This window comes from Pristis pectinata, chromosome 1, assembly GCF_009764475.1.
Source record: "Pristis pectinata isolate sPriPec2 chromosome 1, sPriPec2.1.pri, whole genome shotgun sequence".
Lineage (NCBI taxonomy): Eukaryota > Metazoa > Chordata > Chondrichthyes > Rhinopristiformes > Pristidae > Pristis > Pristis pectinata.
This window is the reverse complement of record NC_067405.1, coordinates 114,939,358-114,956,411: the sequence shown is the minus strand read 5'-3', so window position 1 is coordinate 114,956,411 and position 17,054 is coordinate 114,939,358. Positions and strand designations below refer to the sequence as shown.

The 17,054-nt window shown below is 40.5% G+C and overlaps 1 protein-coding gene across 1 annotated transcript in view; it reads right to left on the bottom strand.

Moving 5' to 3' along the window:
* The window catches only part of LOC127568340 (fermitin family homolog 2-like), a 108,815-nt gene that overhangs the window by 29,599 nt on the left and 62,162 nt on the right, over positions 1–17,054 (bottom strand). Inside the window, 4 exon segments of the mRNA XM_052011969.1 lie at positions 10,424–10,531; positions 11,313–11,415; positions 11,515–11,740; positions 11,937–11,969. Of these exon segments, the coding sequence (XP_051867929.1) occupies positions 10,424–10,531; positions 11,313–11,415; positions 11,515–11,740; positions 11,937–11,969 (470 nt within the window).

Here is a 17,054-nt window from a genome sequence, read left to right as displayed (position 1 = left end):
TGTGCTCTGTGCCCTATTATCCTAGTTACTATAACATGTGTTTATTGTTCTCCATGGTTGGCAATATACGACTGCTTCATCATACTCATTGCCAGAGAATCATGGTTAAACTGCAACTCCCTTCATTAAAGATGGCATTCAAGGTCTGAACCCGAAACAGGCAGAAAACATTTAATTTTAAACAATACAGATCATGCACAGAAAACCAAGATCTGATCTAGGTAAACAGGAGAAATAAAAAGGACTGCAGATGATGGAATCTTGACGAAAAACATTATGGTGCTGGAGGAACTCAGCAGGCCAGGCAGCATCCGTGGAGAAAAGCAGGTAGTCAATGTTTCGGGTCAGGACCCTGATCTAGGTTTGGTCATTTTCTTTCCCTTCCCAGGGAGCTTCACTCATTGCATTACAAAGCAAGTGCTCCACCCTTTGAGTACAATACTTCGGATACAAAATTAAATTGAGAATCTGTTTATCCGCCCTGATGTGCAACACCAAATGAAGAGGAGCCAAGCCCTCCCACTGTTCTGGGTTCACTCCACTACCATTCAGTATTGTCAAAAAACTGATCAACCAGTTATTCATTCTTTCTAGAAGCTTGTCTTGCACAATTGGCTGATTCGTTTGCCTTCAGAAGTGGCTACAATGGTAACATAATTAATTGACCGCAAAGTGTATGCGTGTGATATCGATCACTATGTTCATTTAGTTGAATAACCACACTACCCCTTGATTACTTTAATGTACTAAACAGGGTGAAACTTTCATGCTACATTGTAATCAACCTTGACTACCTACCCAGACCTAAAAGGGACCAGACTATGACAGAGGTTGCAATTAAAAGGAATCAACTCCATGGGCTAGGGATGGATTGGAATGGGTCAACACCTTGTAAAGACATGCACAAATGTTTAGTGTGGGAGATGATTGGGCTACATATCCACAAGTAGCTGGGAGAGTGCTGGAAACACAAGTAGTCCCAATATACAGGTTCAGTGGAGCCTTACCAAGTTTGACTTGAAGGCAGGCTCAGGTCCAGTGCAGTATTCAAAGAAAAAAGTGTGCAGATTTAGGCTGGGTTGACATTAGCTGTGGTCAGGTTCAGAATAGGATTTAATGTTGTACCTGAGCAGACCTCTACATAACAAATCTTGCAAGGTTACATTGGCAGTAACTTCCTAGTCTCAAAAAACAGATATTGGGCTGGATGCTTTTGTACTGGATGCTATGATTTTCCTAACCTTTGACCACTGCATGCATCATTCCTCCTACTCCTAACCAAAAAGATTTATGGCTTATTGTGTCTGTTGTACCCAATAGTGAACAAGAAAAACACATTGCTTACTAGAGAAAGGACTTTGCTCCCCCTCCACCAATAAATAACATGCCAGTAATGAACCTCAATGATGCAGAATTAACACCAATTCATTTTGCTTTAAGAGTGCTGCACGTGGCTTCAAAATGCTGTATAAACTACAACCAAATCTTATCTGTTTGTGGATACACTGGTCAGAGGCATGGTGGTCCTGACCTTGTAGAATAAGGTAAATTTTATTAAGGCAATATGATTTATGATCTGTACACATCATTATTATCAATTTCAATTTGTTGCACATTACAGAGAGAAAGTCAATGCACCACTGAACCGAGGGCCTTTTAAAACAAAAATACAGTATATTGCTAAACAGTATCAGAACTTAAGAAAAAAAGCACAAGAATTTCAGAGCAGGGGTAGGCCACCAGGTCCCTTAAGCCTGCCTCACCATTCAATATGATCATGGCTAATCTATGCTGATCTGTCAACTCTTCAAATGAGCAAAAAAACCCACTAAACTGTTCAACCCCTACATATATTTTTGATGGAAATCTGATTGAATTCCTTCAGAAATATGGAAAATCAGTTGCCATTTCAGATCAGTAACTACTTGAATAAACACCAATGCTGTCTTTCCAACCAAGCATTTTGGTTTCGGGCAAATAATTTGGACTTCCCACATTGGGCAAAAACTGCTGTAGATTTCTGGATCTGGTGCTCAGTTTCCATGTGTCACACTTAGATGACAAATCCTCCACTGGACTCAATGCCAGGTCCAGTGGCAAGTCAGATATATCAACTCCTAATCTCCAGTGAGTTTTTGATTTCTACAGCACAGTATGCAGACACACAAGTTGGAGACCACTGAAGGTTAGAGATCAGAAGGTCCCTTTGGAGTAGAACAAAATCATCAAGTGATTCATAGTAGAAGGAAATTAGTGATGTGGAAAAGCCATTTGGCAATCCAAACCTCACCTCTTCACTATATGAATGCTGATTGCTTCCCTTTCTGAATATCCTTCTGTAAATTCAATAGTTTTCTGCATCAACTTTTATCTTCCATTTTATTATGCAGTTCAATATAAGTTTGCCACATACCAGCACAATTCTTACTTTTTGCTCTGCTATTGCTTCATTATTGTAATTAGTTTTGGTACCCATACCATTTATGTAAATATTGTGTGGAACTCCATTCCCTTCACGCAAGTTCAATAATACAACATAGTCAAATTTTAACATACTGTATCATAAATCTGCTCTTTATAAAAAGAACAGAATTCAAAAGCAAGAAAGTTACACTAAACCTTGATAAATCATCAGTCAGACCCCAGATGGGAGTATTTTCTGGGCACTAGACTTTCAGAAGGAAATAAAGACTTGGGAAAAGATTTGGAGATATATTAGAATGGAAGAAGAATTGAGTACATATTAGAATGACACTAGGAATCAGTGCCTGCAAGGGAAGAGAAAGAAGATTCAATAGTAACTTTTAAAACTGGATAAAATTTATAAGGCTGTGGGGGGGGGGGGGGGGGGGGGGGGGGGGGGGGGGGGGGGGGGGGGGGGGGGGGGGGGGGGGGGAGGTGAGGGAGGAAGAGAGGAAGAGGAAGAGGAAGAAGAGGAGGAGGCCATTGGGTGTCCTCTTTCAAATTGACTACGAGCTTTTATTTCCAGTCCACTTTCCACCTCTCTGTCAACCAAAACAGAATGTGTTACTGGATCATTAGACGACAAATTTAGGTAGCTACTATAAAACTTTGTACCTTTTAGAAAATTAAGATCCTAACAATGCCAGCCTAACTTAATATACATACAACATATCCAAAATAATTTAAATATTCTGAATTATTTGAAGGCCATACTAAAATGTTCTAGAAAGGATGGAGGTATTAAACATCATACAGTTTGTAGAGATTAAGCACTATGTAGCTTAAATTTTAAAGTACAAATCTTTAAATGGAAACTGAAAATAAAGGATTAAATGTTCAAGCCAAATAAAATCATTGCATATAAAATCTAATATAAAAACTATTTATATTCAGTGACTCAATGGCAAGTATGCGTGTTTGAAAATAAACCAAGAAAAACACAACTGGAGACTTTCCTTTTTTCCCCTGATTTGATAAGACAAAACAAATAGTCTTTTTATATTTCCTCTAAAAACACAGCACTAAGTTAACACAGTATCTATCCAGCTCATAACCAGCAGAATGTGTTGGAACAGCAGCAGAAGCAAGAGACTGAGTAGCTCACAGCATTGAACTTCTTCAAAGTTATGTCTTACAAAGTTATGTGACTTTAACCATTTCCGCCAACACTTCCATTCCACCTCTTCCCAGACTTCCACCAAAAACCACCACTGCACCTTTCAGGAACAATTCACTACTCTCTATTTTAAATACTCTCAGCTCTAACCTTACAGAAAGTGACAGCAATGGCATAGAGCTTGGGATAGAGAAGCAACTGCCAAGACTTGGCTGCCCAGAGAGATTCTGACATGGGCAGCATTATTGCAAAGACCTACCAAGCAATAGGTAAATATGCATCACCTACCCACTCTGCTCCTCCTCAAGGAAGCCAGGGGGAGTCATTTCCATGGCACACTCTATGCAGTTGCCAGTTTAAAAAAAAATGCATGAAGAAAGAGCCTTCTTGACCATGGATAGAATTACAGATGCAGATCCAAATGTGATAAGAGAGAGCATGACAGGAGAGAAGAATATTTTATAGGGAAAGTTTATTTTAGAGTCCCACCTTTGTGATAATGGATCAGATAAAAAAAATGCAAGAAAACAAGTTCTAAAATTGGACTTGCATGTAAACTGAAGTGACCACCAAGATTTCCAACATATTAACCAGCTGAGCTACAGGATCAAACAAGACCTACCTTCCACTCTTGCCTCAATGCTACCTGGGGAAAACTCAACATTTTGCCAAACCTAATGGTGTTTCATAATACGCAACTTCCTCAAGCCACCAAGCTCATTGGCTGCCATTTGCTTGATTTGCCAGCTTATTCACAAGTTTTCCCTTGGACAAATGGAAAAGCAATTTGACAGTATGTACTTCCGACAGCTATATCTCAGAGCTAGAGCTCACAGAAAGTTGCACGTTTTCCTGTGCATCTTATCAACCATCTCTTGACACAGAAATACAAGGCTACAGTTATGTTTCAATTGTATCTGATGCTATTTCAAGTGTGAACCAGCACAAAGTGATAATGTAACTTGGACTGAAATAATAATTCATATCCAAAAAGTACAGAGTTGAGAGTGCCCACTCAAGCAAGGTACAATTGCAATGTTATGAAAAATTGCATTTTGAGAGTGCAGGTAGCGCGTTAGAATAACTCAGAACCTTTGGAATGAATATTCTTTGACAGAACAAAGTAGTTGTAGCAGTAAGTGCCAGGTTCACTGGTTTGCTTGCTGTGATACATCAGCAGATGGGCTGAATCATGCATAATTCCGCCCACTGACTCAGTCACTTTCTAAGGTCTCCTCACACTTGTAGGCAGATGGGTCCAATCATCCTAGCCTCATGTCAAAGTCTGTGAAGTCTTTTAAGTGTTGCTAATATTCCAAAGACTTAAAAATGATTAGCATCACGTGAAATAAATAAAAACAATAAGGGTATTAACACACACTACAACTCTTAACAATAACTGAATTTACATTTTTGTTTCAATCTCCAGCTCTTAGGAATGAGAATTCTGATATTATGTCAGATCTGGCTGGAATCAGGCTACAGAGTGGATTGACACATGTCTCAAGTCCAGGACGACCTTATCACAAGCACATGAACAATCCAGAACTAGCCTGATTTGACTTAACAATTGTGGCTGTATCTATTCATATGGTGGGGTAGGCAGACAGTGCTCAATGTTCAGGTTCAGCTGAGGCACTCTAAACAGTTGTGATGCCATCTGAAATGGATCTCTCAGGGCAAGAGTTCTGTATGTGGGCAATTGTCTGACTTGGACGTCACATTTTTGACTGTTCTGCATGTTCCACTGTAGAGTGGCTGCCTACCTTCCTGGGCTGCCCAAGTTTTCTTTGGGTTAGTTACCAGGATGTGATTGGTGACGTTTGTGGTCAGCCAAGAGGAGCATATTAATTTCCATCAAGGACTGAGGGATTTCAGATGGGTGTGGCAAGGGTGAGGGAAAACACTACTTGTTCAGAGGGAGTTCCTTGTAGGTTGGCAGCCAGTAATGTCCTTTAAGGAGGTTATTTTCCCCTGCTGACATCAGGTAGTTCAGTGTGGGTATAACAGGGAGCCACTTGAGCTGTGGTGGTCTCAGTGTTCCAGAGTTTCAGAGATGATCCTCATGGATTCTTGGACATAGATATCTACTACTTCTGTGAAATTGCTCCTGAACCACGTTGAGCAGCAATACTCAGTACAAAAAAAGTGAAGCAGTGTGTAGCATGTTCGCCAGCTGGCACCGGCCAGTTTCTATATGAGATTCATTCCCGTCTTGACTAGATGTTGCTGTTGAGTTTGCATATGGTCAACAATGATACCAACCTATTTTGGTGATAGATTATGGGTGAGTGACCAGCTACAGAACTGGATACAAAATTCTTATGACTTTCAAGTTCTTCAGATGGAAGGCTGCAGGAAAAATCTTGGCAGCATTAGGTCAAAGCCTCCAATTTCTGAAGTAGATTTCTAGTGAATATACATCTTTTACAAGCATTTACTCAATGATTTGAAGTCATTTAGCTTGGCAAGCTGGGGCCCAGACACCAGCATACGAGGAGAACTATGACTTTGTGGGAAAGACATCACTGGCATATATGTTGAAGAGGGATGATGCCATGACTGATCTCCACAAGAGCCCATTACTGACTGCAAGCAGGTTGGTGATTTAACCTGTCTGCGAACCGTTGGTTATTGATGATGGAATTAACTATTTGAAGAATTTTTTTTAAACACACAAATGATTTGCAAGGTTCAGCAGCAGGTTCTGTGCCATTGTATCAAAGATACAAAAAAAAAGGTCAACACACAGCTCTTGTCTGCAGACTATCTTGAAATATGGCCTCAATATGAGAGATCAGTGACAGGACCAGTTCAGAGCCATTATGCCTGGTGTGAAATCTGTTAGTGTTGTGGGAGATTTGTTGCTCCTAGGGTAAAGTTCAATCTTATTTAGGAGGTATTCCAGAACAATTCACAGTGTTATTGAGAGCAGGATGTTGGGATGGTATCTGCCAATAGGTTGTTCCTCATTGTATAACACGGTGTCAGGGTATAAAAGCAGGGAATTATAAAACACAAGGCAATAATGTATGTTTTGTGTCCAATTCTGGTCTTTACACTTTTAGAAGGATGGAAAAGTTCTGCAAGCTGGAGGAAAAATTTACTGGAATACTTCTAGGGATGAGTGATTTCAGCTGCAGGGTTAGACAAGAGAAGCTGGGGCTGTTTCCTTTAGAGCAAAGGAGGCAGAAAATTTGACTGAGGTGTAGGTTTAGAAATGGTAAATGGAAAAAAAAAACAATGGATGCAGATTCAAAGTGATGGGCATCATGCAAGGAACACAAACTTTTTTTTCTTAAAAAAGCAGACTGGTAACGACTGGATCTGACTGCATGTAGTGGTGGTGGAAACATGAGGCATAATCAATCATGGCATTTGAAAGGGAATTGGATTGGCACTTGAGCAAAAGGTAATTTTCAGGATGATAGGGAAGTTAGGGAGGGGGCAATGCAGTGAGCAGTAGACAATAGAGCAACTTTGAATTGCTATGCAAGCCCATGAATTGAATGATCTCACTTTGATTCTGTGCAATCATACCCATATCATCTGAGAAAGGAAACCCAAGCAAGACAAACAAAATTTATGCAATACGTATGCCACACAAGTGCTTGGAAATGACCTTCTCCAAAAGAGACCCTCAACCACCCCACCCCCAAAAAAAACCTCCAGACATTCAACAGCAGTACATGAATAACTTGGGGATCACCAATGACCAGAAACCTGACTGGACCAGCATTAATAGAGACCATGTAAGAAAATGGGATTCCTACAGCAAGTGGTTCAACTTCCAACTCAACAAAACCTTTCTAATCGCAAAAAAATACAAGTATACCATGACAGAATACTTTCTGCTTGGCATAATGAGGGCTTATGCAACAATACCCAAACTTGGCACCACTAGAAATAAAGCATTCCACTTGAATGGCACACAGTGGCTGTGGACTACACTACCTGCAAAATGCAATGCAGCAACTAGCCAAGGCTTATTCAACAGTGCTGCCAAATCTATGAGTTCAACCACCTGATAGGACAAGAGCAGTAGGTACACAACACCTGCATACCCCCGTGGCTAACATACATCCCCATGTACTGGAGATACATCCTCACTTCTTCATCACTGCTGGGTCCAAGTTCTGGAACTCACACTCAAGAGCACTGTGGGAGCTTCTTCATTACAGAGCTGTAGTGATTCAAGACAGCTGCTCACTGGCAACTCAGAGTAATTAGGTATGGGCCTTGCCTGCAATTCCTTCATCCCATAATGGAATAATAATAAAGAAAACCCTGTTAGAGGCTTCATTCACATTAAAGCTCACAGGGAGAAATCAATGGCTGTTGTTTTTTTTGGAAATTTAAGGAAAATGTATACAGACAAAATTTAACAGCAGGGGAATGAGAAGGGCAATATGGATGCCTACTGGACCTGGAGGGAGCCGATGGCTGGGTGGATTGCGTAAGCCAAACAGAAGTATTGGATTGGTTTATAATTGTGTTTAATGCAACAAGGCTTCAGAGTACAAGAGTTCCCTGAATGTAAAGAATTCTGATGTTCCAGCCATTCAAGCACCATAGGCAGAACCTTTAAACAAAAGGAGTTGAAATCATGTCTCCCACCAAACCTTAAACAACCTCTCCCAGTAACATCTCTCCTCTTTGGATGCTTGCAATGATTAAGACAGGGAAAACATAAATATTGTAATGTGGGTAAAAAGAAAAAGGAAAGTCAGACTTACTTATTTGAGGAAACCAGTAGTTATTGCTCTAGGGTGCCTCACATCCAGTTCCAATAACCCCCTCCCCACACTATTTTGGAAGCTTGGATCCACCTTTCCAAACAATGTAAAGGTAACTAATGGTGATGAAGTTTCCACTCCAGAACCACAATCTATTCTTGCTGAGGTTCTGTTCATCAGTCCACAATGGGAGCAGAGGTTTTAAGTGAGGTTTCAATAGCGGCAACACCATATCTGTACGTGCTGGCATTTTAAATTTGTGGCTGATTTAATACTGCTTTCCAACATGTGTTTAAGGATACAGGGAAAAATGCAAATACTTGGATTTGGGTCACAGATCAGCCACATCTCACCAATGCTGGAAATTAAGACCAAACCTTGTTGGCAAGTGCCAGCAGCTCAGTGTAAAACCCACCAGCATTTAGTCCCTATAGGTACTATAAATTCAAGACTTACTCACAAGCTGGCAGAAATCCACCACCACCTCCCTGAGTGTGCTCTGACTCTGGACTTAAGAGCCGAACGGCAGAGCACAAATGTGGCATTATGCTGGGAAATCTGCTCACTAAGAAACAGAGGCACTATTCATTTGAAATGGGGGGGGGGGGGGGGGGGGGGGGCGAATGGTTGCAACAGAGAAGGGAGAGTATATTACAATTTACATGGTTTTGAATTTTAAAACACCCTTACACAATGGAAAATATTTCAAAGTGTTCAATTTATTCATTTTTTTTAAATTAAAAAAGGAATTAAAAAAAAATTACTTATTGGATTTTACTAGTCTACGAATGCCCTTGATGACTGGTAAAATCTGAGGGCATAATTTTGTTGGCCAAGTGTTATCCACAGCTCTCTCAAGGGCAGGGCCTCAGTACAACTTGCCCTGCTCCTCCACCAAGCCTCATTATTCTGAATTGAGGTGGCACAACAGCAGGGAGACAGCAACCAAGCTGGAGAGGTCTTCAGTTAGTACCAATGTCACTGAGCTCGAGCAACTCACTGTCGCCCCAAGTTCTGGCTTATGGTCTCTGTTATGTTAGGCAGGCACAGTAGTATAGCGGGTAGCATAACGCTTTACAGCGCCAGTGACCCAGGTTCAATTCCGGCTGCTGTCTGAAAGGAGTTTGTACGTTCTACTCATGTGTCTGCATGGGTTTCCTCTGGGTGCTCCAGTTTCATTCCAAAGACGTATGGGTTAGGAAGTTGTGGGCATGCTATGTTGGCGCCAGAAGCGTGGCGACACTTGCGGGCTGCCCCCAGAACACTACGCAAAAAGATGTATTTCACTGTGTGTTTTCATGTACATGTGACTAATAAAGATATCTTATCTCCATGTGGTTGGGACCACATTACCCAAATCCACACTTTCTGCATTTGCTGGCCCCAAAAATTGAAAGGAATCCAAAATCACAATAGCAATGAGTGGTTAAGAAGATTGTAGCAACAATGTAATAGCATGCATCTTAGGAGACCATCCCTTGGTATAATCAGACTTCTGAGATAAATAGAAACTGCCATTTTAGGACTGCAGAGATTAATTGAAGAGATAAACACAGGCACTAATGGTGTGGTAATGGCAGCCAGTCCTGCAGTTATGAATAGTCCTTGGATCAAACCTTAAATGGTAAATATTCTGATAGTTAATTAAATATTGCCAGCTGCATGACATAGAAATTGTACTGTATTCATATTCCTGTATATATTTAAACACAGCTAGGAATTGCACCAATTAGTTAAGTCAGTTTCTCGTTGGAGAGCTACGTAAAGCAGTTTAATACACACACTCTGTCACACACATACACATTAAAATAGTAAACTGATGTCATGCTGCTATGCGTTTGTGCTCATAAATGCCTTTATGAAACATGCGAAATTGTCCACAGGCATTCTGGGCACAGTGCCCACACCCCTCCTTGCAGCCACATGACATCATGCAGCCTTCCGTCCTTCTGAAATGCTCCGAGGTTGTTTATAGCTGGTGAAATGAGGATGAGGAATTTAAACAAGCAGATCTCTACCAAAATGTTTAAAACTGCTCCCTCAGGTTCTACGAAAATTACATAATTATACATGAAATTTGATCAAAAATTCAGACGTGTTTACTTACTTGCAAAGCTGCAAACATCATCATTTCCTCCTCTGTGCACTCTATTTCTTCTAGAAGAATTGACCATTTAGCTTGTTCAAAAAGCTGATTGATTCTCACTGCATCATACTGAAATTTCAAAGTAAAATAAAACTAAGAATTGGCACACCTTGTACTCTTGCATGCCACCCAAATATAATAACTCCATAGATTCTTTATTTTTTTTTAAGATTTCTGCAGTTACTGAATTAATACTTCAATTATAGACAACAAAAGCCATCACATTGTTAAGTTCTGTTTTGCATGTGAGTTGGATTTTTGATCAAATATTTTAAGCCAAACATTGCCCTGCAACTTCTAAGATTTGTATTTAAATAGCCTGTGCAAGGTTATAGCAGAAATTGAGAAAACTGTACAAGATTTGAGTTAAAACAAATTAATCTCTGAAACCTGTATGCCCTGGATATGATAGTAATCTATTCTTGCTTTCCATTCTGCCATGATTAAATATTTTGTGAAACAGTTAATGTGCTTGGAAGACAACTAAATAAAACACAAGTAGGTCTGATGACAGTAACTCCTTTTGTCTCTCCCTCCACAGATGCTGTTCAACCTGATGAGCACTGCCAACATTGTTTTTTTTTTGCAACAGTTAGATATTGAGTGGTAGGGTTATTAAAAGAAAATGATGTAGTTGGTGTTTGTGCTATATGGCAGATGTCCGCCATGGGTTTTAACATTGAAGAATATTTAATTATTATTCAACTCATCGAAACAAGTCAAGTTAGCACAAAACTAGTTTTAATAGGCCTTTCAGTAGCACAGTAAAGGTACATCACATGTCACTTTTCTATATAAAGCTTTAAAACCTTTTTGAAATAAATGGTCCTTCAGAACAATAAAAACTTACTTTTGGATTTAAATCAAAGAAGCTGTAATATTTGAATCTGAGCAATAAAACTTCATTATCTTTTACATCTTGCTCCATCAGAGACCTTGATGAATCTAGCCATCTAAAAGAAGATATGCAAAAGGTTGAAATAAGTTTATGCTAGTATGAATTTTACACTTGGAAAGAACAGAAAAATATGGAAGGAAATACCAATACTTACCCTTTATTAGTCTTTGCCTTATCAAGTAGTGACTGGGGCTTGAATAGCTGTGCCAAAATATCTGGAGAGGTGATTGGCTGGCTCACTGCAAGAACACTGGGATTGCCTTCTGAGAGAGGGCTGTCACCAAACCAAGCGGAGGTTGGAGAAAGTGGACTACCATCTCTTGAGTCATAAGTTGGTGTCATTGTTTTGCTGTACAATCCTGGACTTGAGTAAATGCTTCCTGATGGAGAATTTAATATAATTTTCTTCAGCTAAACATCAGTTAGAATACGAGGTATTTAGCAAGATGCGTAACTGCAGAATTAGAGTTACATACTCAGTACAAGAACAGGAATATCAAAAAAACAGTACTAATAGCTGAGCATGGCATAGCAATATATTTTGTCATAAAAATCAATGATAAATTGAAAGCTTACCTTTCGATGGACCAATATAAAGAACATCAGAGCCTACAGGAAGAGGAGGAAAAGAGGAAATGAGAAGGACAGGACAGAGTACAGAACAAGGCAGGGCATAGCATGGAGTGATCAGGCAGAGCAAAGAGTGATCAGGCAGAGCAAGATGACATGCTAAAAGAAAACAAATCAGTGATAGGAATAAATCATAAATACATTTATCGTGACCCATCATTAAGCTGGCTTCATCTTTGTACTACTAGTATCAGCATGGGTGCTACACATTTCAAGCAAGTGAATGAAGCAGCTGAGGAAAAAAAGGAATCCAATACTACAAAAGCATTTGAAATTCAAATATTTACTTTTGATTATTCTTAGGCAAAACATTCCATCCACCTTAAGATGGCTCCAGATATATTATTCTTATATAGAACTACTATGGTATTAAAATTTTCACCTACTAAATATTTTTGTTAAGTGAGAAGGGAGAGATTGACCTGAAAAGAGCAGGAAAATTAGAAGTGACAAAGGGATTTTTTTTAGAAATGCATTTTTATATCTGCTATTACTTTACAGTTTTATGCCTAGAAAACCCAAACGGGATGATGTTCTTTTAAGACAATTTTGGCTCCAAGATCAATGCAACTAAAGCTTCTCTTGTATTATAAAATTATTCAGTAGATCATTTACCCAATAAGAATCTTCAACATTTTGTTGATGTTTGGCCATAATTCTTTAGGTTTAGGTTTTGTAAAGTTTCCTATTCCAAGTGCAATTTTTCCACCAAAATTATAGTTTCAGTCCACTCTTGCTGGGAACTCTTTAGGTTTTAATTTCTAATGGGATTAAGAATTTTATACATCAGAGATAGAAATTTATGTAAGTCATCACTGGTGCATCAATCTCACAGGAGTGGGTTGGGTCCAGACACAATAGTTTCTGATACCTCTTTGGGATGACTGTTGTGCTTCCAATCAACCTAATTCCAGAACCTGCAATCCTCGAGGATGAAATATTACTACCAGCAAATTTCTCATTCACTGGTCTAAGTTAGTGACATTGTCTTTGACCATTATAGTGCAGGAAGGCAAGTAATGGTATCAGAGCACATATACAGGCTTTTGTGGGACCCTGCCAGATGAATTCTGGAGATTTTCTGTTACTGTCTTTACTACAAGTTGTCTGGTTAGTATTCAAGATTGAGGTCTTGGACCTCTGTGACATCTGTTGATGTTGGTACAGGTTTTGTCCAAACTCACTTTATAAGAATCATCCAAGTTGCTCTTTCCAGCCAAAAGGTCAATGGGATCAAATTCTCCTACAAACTAGTTAATAGGAATTTTTAAATTGATAGTTCCATGATGGTTTTCCAATGTTACTCTCAATTCCAAAAATCAAACTACTTTTTTTTTAAAAAAAAGTAGCTTCCACTGTTACCAATTTGAGTGAATTCAACTTCAATTCACTGGTCTCACTCACGGATGAACTTGGAGGTAGCAGCTAGCCACTGGTTGTAATGCAAGTGGCTCATTAGCAAGTGTACTTGAGTAGCAAGTAATGTTCCCTTCACACAACTGCTAAACAATGACCTATCTTGAGAAATCCTTTATCTTCCTGGACAGTCAAATGACATTGCCATCATCAGCGGTGACTTCCTTCTCCCACCCCGCCCTACTTCTACATCCAAGAGGTCACCAATGACCAGAAACTTAATTGCACATGCCATGTAAATACAGTGACTGCACCAAACAGCATTCTATGGCAATGCTTCATCACTTAGCTTCCCCAAGATTCTCTAACATTTAGAAAGCAGAAACCAGGCACTTGATAAAATACTGCATAGGTGACTTCAGGAGTATAGTTGCAACATGAGATACTTGATTTCACCAAGGACAAAGCAGTCCATTTAATTGGTTATCCATCCACCACCCGAAATATTCCCCCCCCCTTTGTTTTTACGCTGGGTAGCAGTGCATACCATTGAGAAATTACAATGCAGCAACATGACAAGTCTCCTTTGACAACTTCTCCCAGACACAATCTCCATCACCCAGAAGGACAAAGCCGATAACCTTACGATCTCTCCCAAGTCCAATACTACTGTTTTCCAGGAATACTTCCACCAGTGCCACAGCAAATCATCACAATGACTGCAGAACTTAGGTGGTCTATATGAATAACTTCCTGGAGATACAAGAGACTGCAAATGCTGGAATCTGCAGCAAACAAAAAAACAAACTGCTTCAGGAACCCAGTCAGTTGAGCAGCATCTGTGGCGGGGGAAAGGAATTATAAACGTTTTGGGTCAAGACCCTGAATCAGGGCCAAATAATTTCCAATTGTGCTGCCAAAGAACTCCCCCCGAAAAAAGAACAGAACGTTACAGCACAGTACAGGCAATGTTGTGCCGACCTTTTAGCCTACTCTAAGATCAATCTAACCATTCCCTCCCACAGACCCCTCCATTTTGCTATCATCCATGTGCCTAAGAGTCTCTTAATCTTAAATGTTCCTAATGTATCTGCCTCTACCAGACCCCTGGCAGCATGTTCCACACACCCACCACTCTCTGTGCAAAAAAAAACTTACCTCTGATATCCCCCTTGTACATTCCTCCAATCACCTTAAAATTATGCCCCTTCATGTTAGCCATTTCCGCCATGGAAAAAAGTCTCTGGCTGTCCACTGATCTATGCCTCTTATCATCTTGTACACCTCTATTAGGTTACTTCTCATCCTCTTTTGCTCCAAAAAGAGCCCTAGCTTGCTCAACCTATCCTCATAAGGCATGCTCTCAATCCAGGCAGCATCCTGGTAAATCTCCTCTGCGCCCTTTCTAAAGCTTGCACATCCTTCCTATACTGAGTTAACCAGAACTGAACACAAAATTCGAAGTGTGATCTAACCAGGGTTCATAGAGCTGCAACATTACTTGGCAGCTCTTGAACTCAATCCCCCAACTAATGAAGGCCAACACACCATACGCCTTCTTAACAAACCTATCAACCTGTGCAGAAACTTTGAGGGATCTATGGACTTGGACCCCAAGATCCTTCTGTTCCTCCACACTGCTAAGATTCCTGCCATTAACCTTGTATTCTGCCTTCAAATTCGACCTTCCAAAGTGAATCACTTCACACTTTTCCAGGTTGAACTCCATCTGCCACTTCTCAGCCCAGCTTTGCATCCTATCGATGTTCCGTTGTAACCCTCAACAACCTTCTACACTATCCATAACACCACCAACCTTCATGTCATCTGCAAACTTAACCCACCCTACCACTTCCTCATTCAAGTAGTTTATAAAAATTATGAAGAGCAGGGATCCCTGTGGAACACCACTGGTCACCGACCTCCAGTCAGAATATGCTCCATCTACAACCACCCTCTGCCTTCTATGGGCATACTAATTCAGAATCCACACAGCCAAGTTTCCCTGGATCCCATGCCTCCCAACCTTCTGAATGAGCCTGTCATTGGGAACTTTATCAAACACCTTACTAAAGTCCACATACACCATATCCACTGCTCTACCCTCAATGTGTTGTCACATCCTCAAAGAATTCAATCAGGCTTGTGAGGCATGACCTGCCCTCACAAAACCATGCTGACTATCCCTAATCAGACTAGGTTTCTTCAAATATTCATAAATCCTGTCCCTAAGAATATTTTCCAATAATTTGCCCACCACTAAAGACTCACTGGTCTATAATTCCCAGGGTTATCCCTACTCCCTTTCTTGAACAAAGGAATAACATTTGCCACCCTCCAATCATCTGGCATTACTCCTGTGGCCAGTGAGGACAAAAAGATCATTGCCAAGGGCTCAGAAATCTCTTCCCTCGCTTCCCGTAGTATCCTGGGTTATATCCCATCTGGCCCCAGTGACTTATCTATCCTAATGTTATTCAAAAGTTTCAGCACATCCTCCTTCTTAACGTCAACATGTTCTAGCTCATCAGCCTGTTTGACACTGTCCTCACAAATGTCAAGGTCATTCTCACAGGTGAATAGTGAAGCAAATTATTCATTAAGGACCTCCTCTACCTCCTCCAACTCCAGGCAAATATTTCCTCCTCTATCCCTAATCATTCCTACCTTCACTCTAGTCATCCTCTTGTTCTTCACATACGAGTAGAATGCCTTGGGGTTTTCCTTAATTCAACTCACCAAGGTCTTATCATGCCACCTTCTAGCTTTCCCAAGTCCATTCTTAAGCTTCTTCCTGGCTACCTTGTAATTCTCTAGAGCCCTGTCTGATCCTTGCTTCCTGAACCTTAAGCTTCTTTCTTCCTCTTCACTAGATATTCCACATCTCTTGTCAACCATGGTTCCTTCCCTACCATTCTTTTCCTGCCTAAATGGGATAAACCTATCCAGAATTCCCTGCAAGTGATCTCTAAAAAACCTCCACATTTCCATTGTGCATTTCCCCGAGTACATCTGCTCCCAAGTTCCTGCCTAATAGCGTCATAATTCCCCCTTCCCCAATTAAATACTTTCCCAAATCATCTGCTCCTATCCCTCTCTAAGGCAAGGGTAAAGATCAGGGAGTTGTGGGTCATAGTCTCCAAAATGGTCTCCCACCAAAAGATCTGACACCTGACCAAGTTCATGGCCTAGTACCAGATCCAGAATGGCCTCCCCTCTGGTCGGCCTGTCTACATATTGTGTCCTTCCTGGACACACCCAACAAATTTCGCCCCAACCAAACCTCTTGCACTAAGGAGGTACCAATCAATATTAGTGAAGTTGAAATTACTCATGAGAACAACCCCATTATTTTTGCACCTTTCCAAAATCTACCTCCTGATCTGCTCGTCAGTGTCTCTGTTGGTTTGGAGGGGTCTATAGAATACTCCCAATAGAGTGATTGCTCTCTTCCTGTTTCTGACTTCCACTTTAGTCAGTGGACAATCTCTCCAGGTCTTCCATTTCTGTAGCTATGATACTATCCCTGATTAGCAATGCCATTCCCCTACCTCTTTTACCTCCCTCCCTGTCCCTTTTGAAACATCTAAACCCGGAACATCCAGCAGCCATTCCTGCCCTTGTGACAGCCAAGTATCTGTAATGGCCACAACATTGTAGTTCCATGTACTGACCCATGCTCTAAGTTCATCACCCTTGTTCCTGATA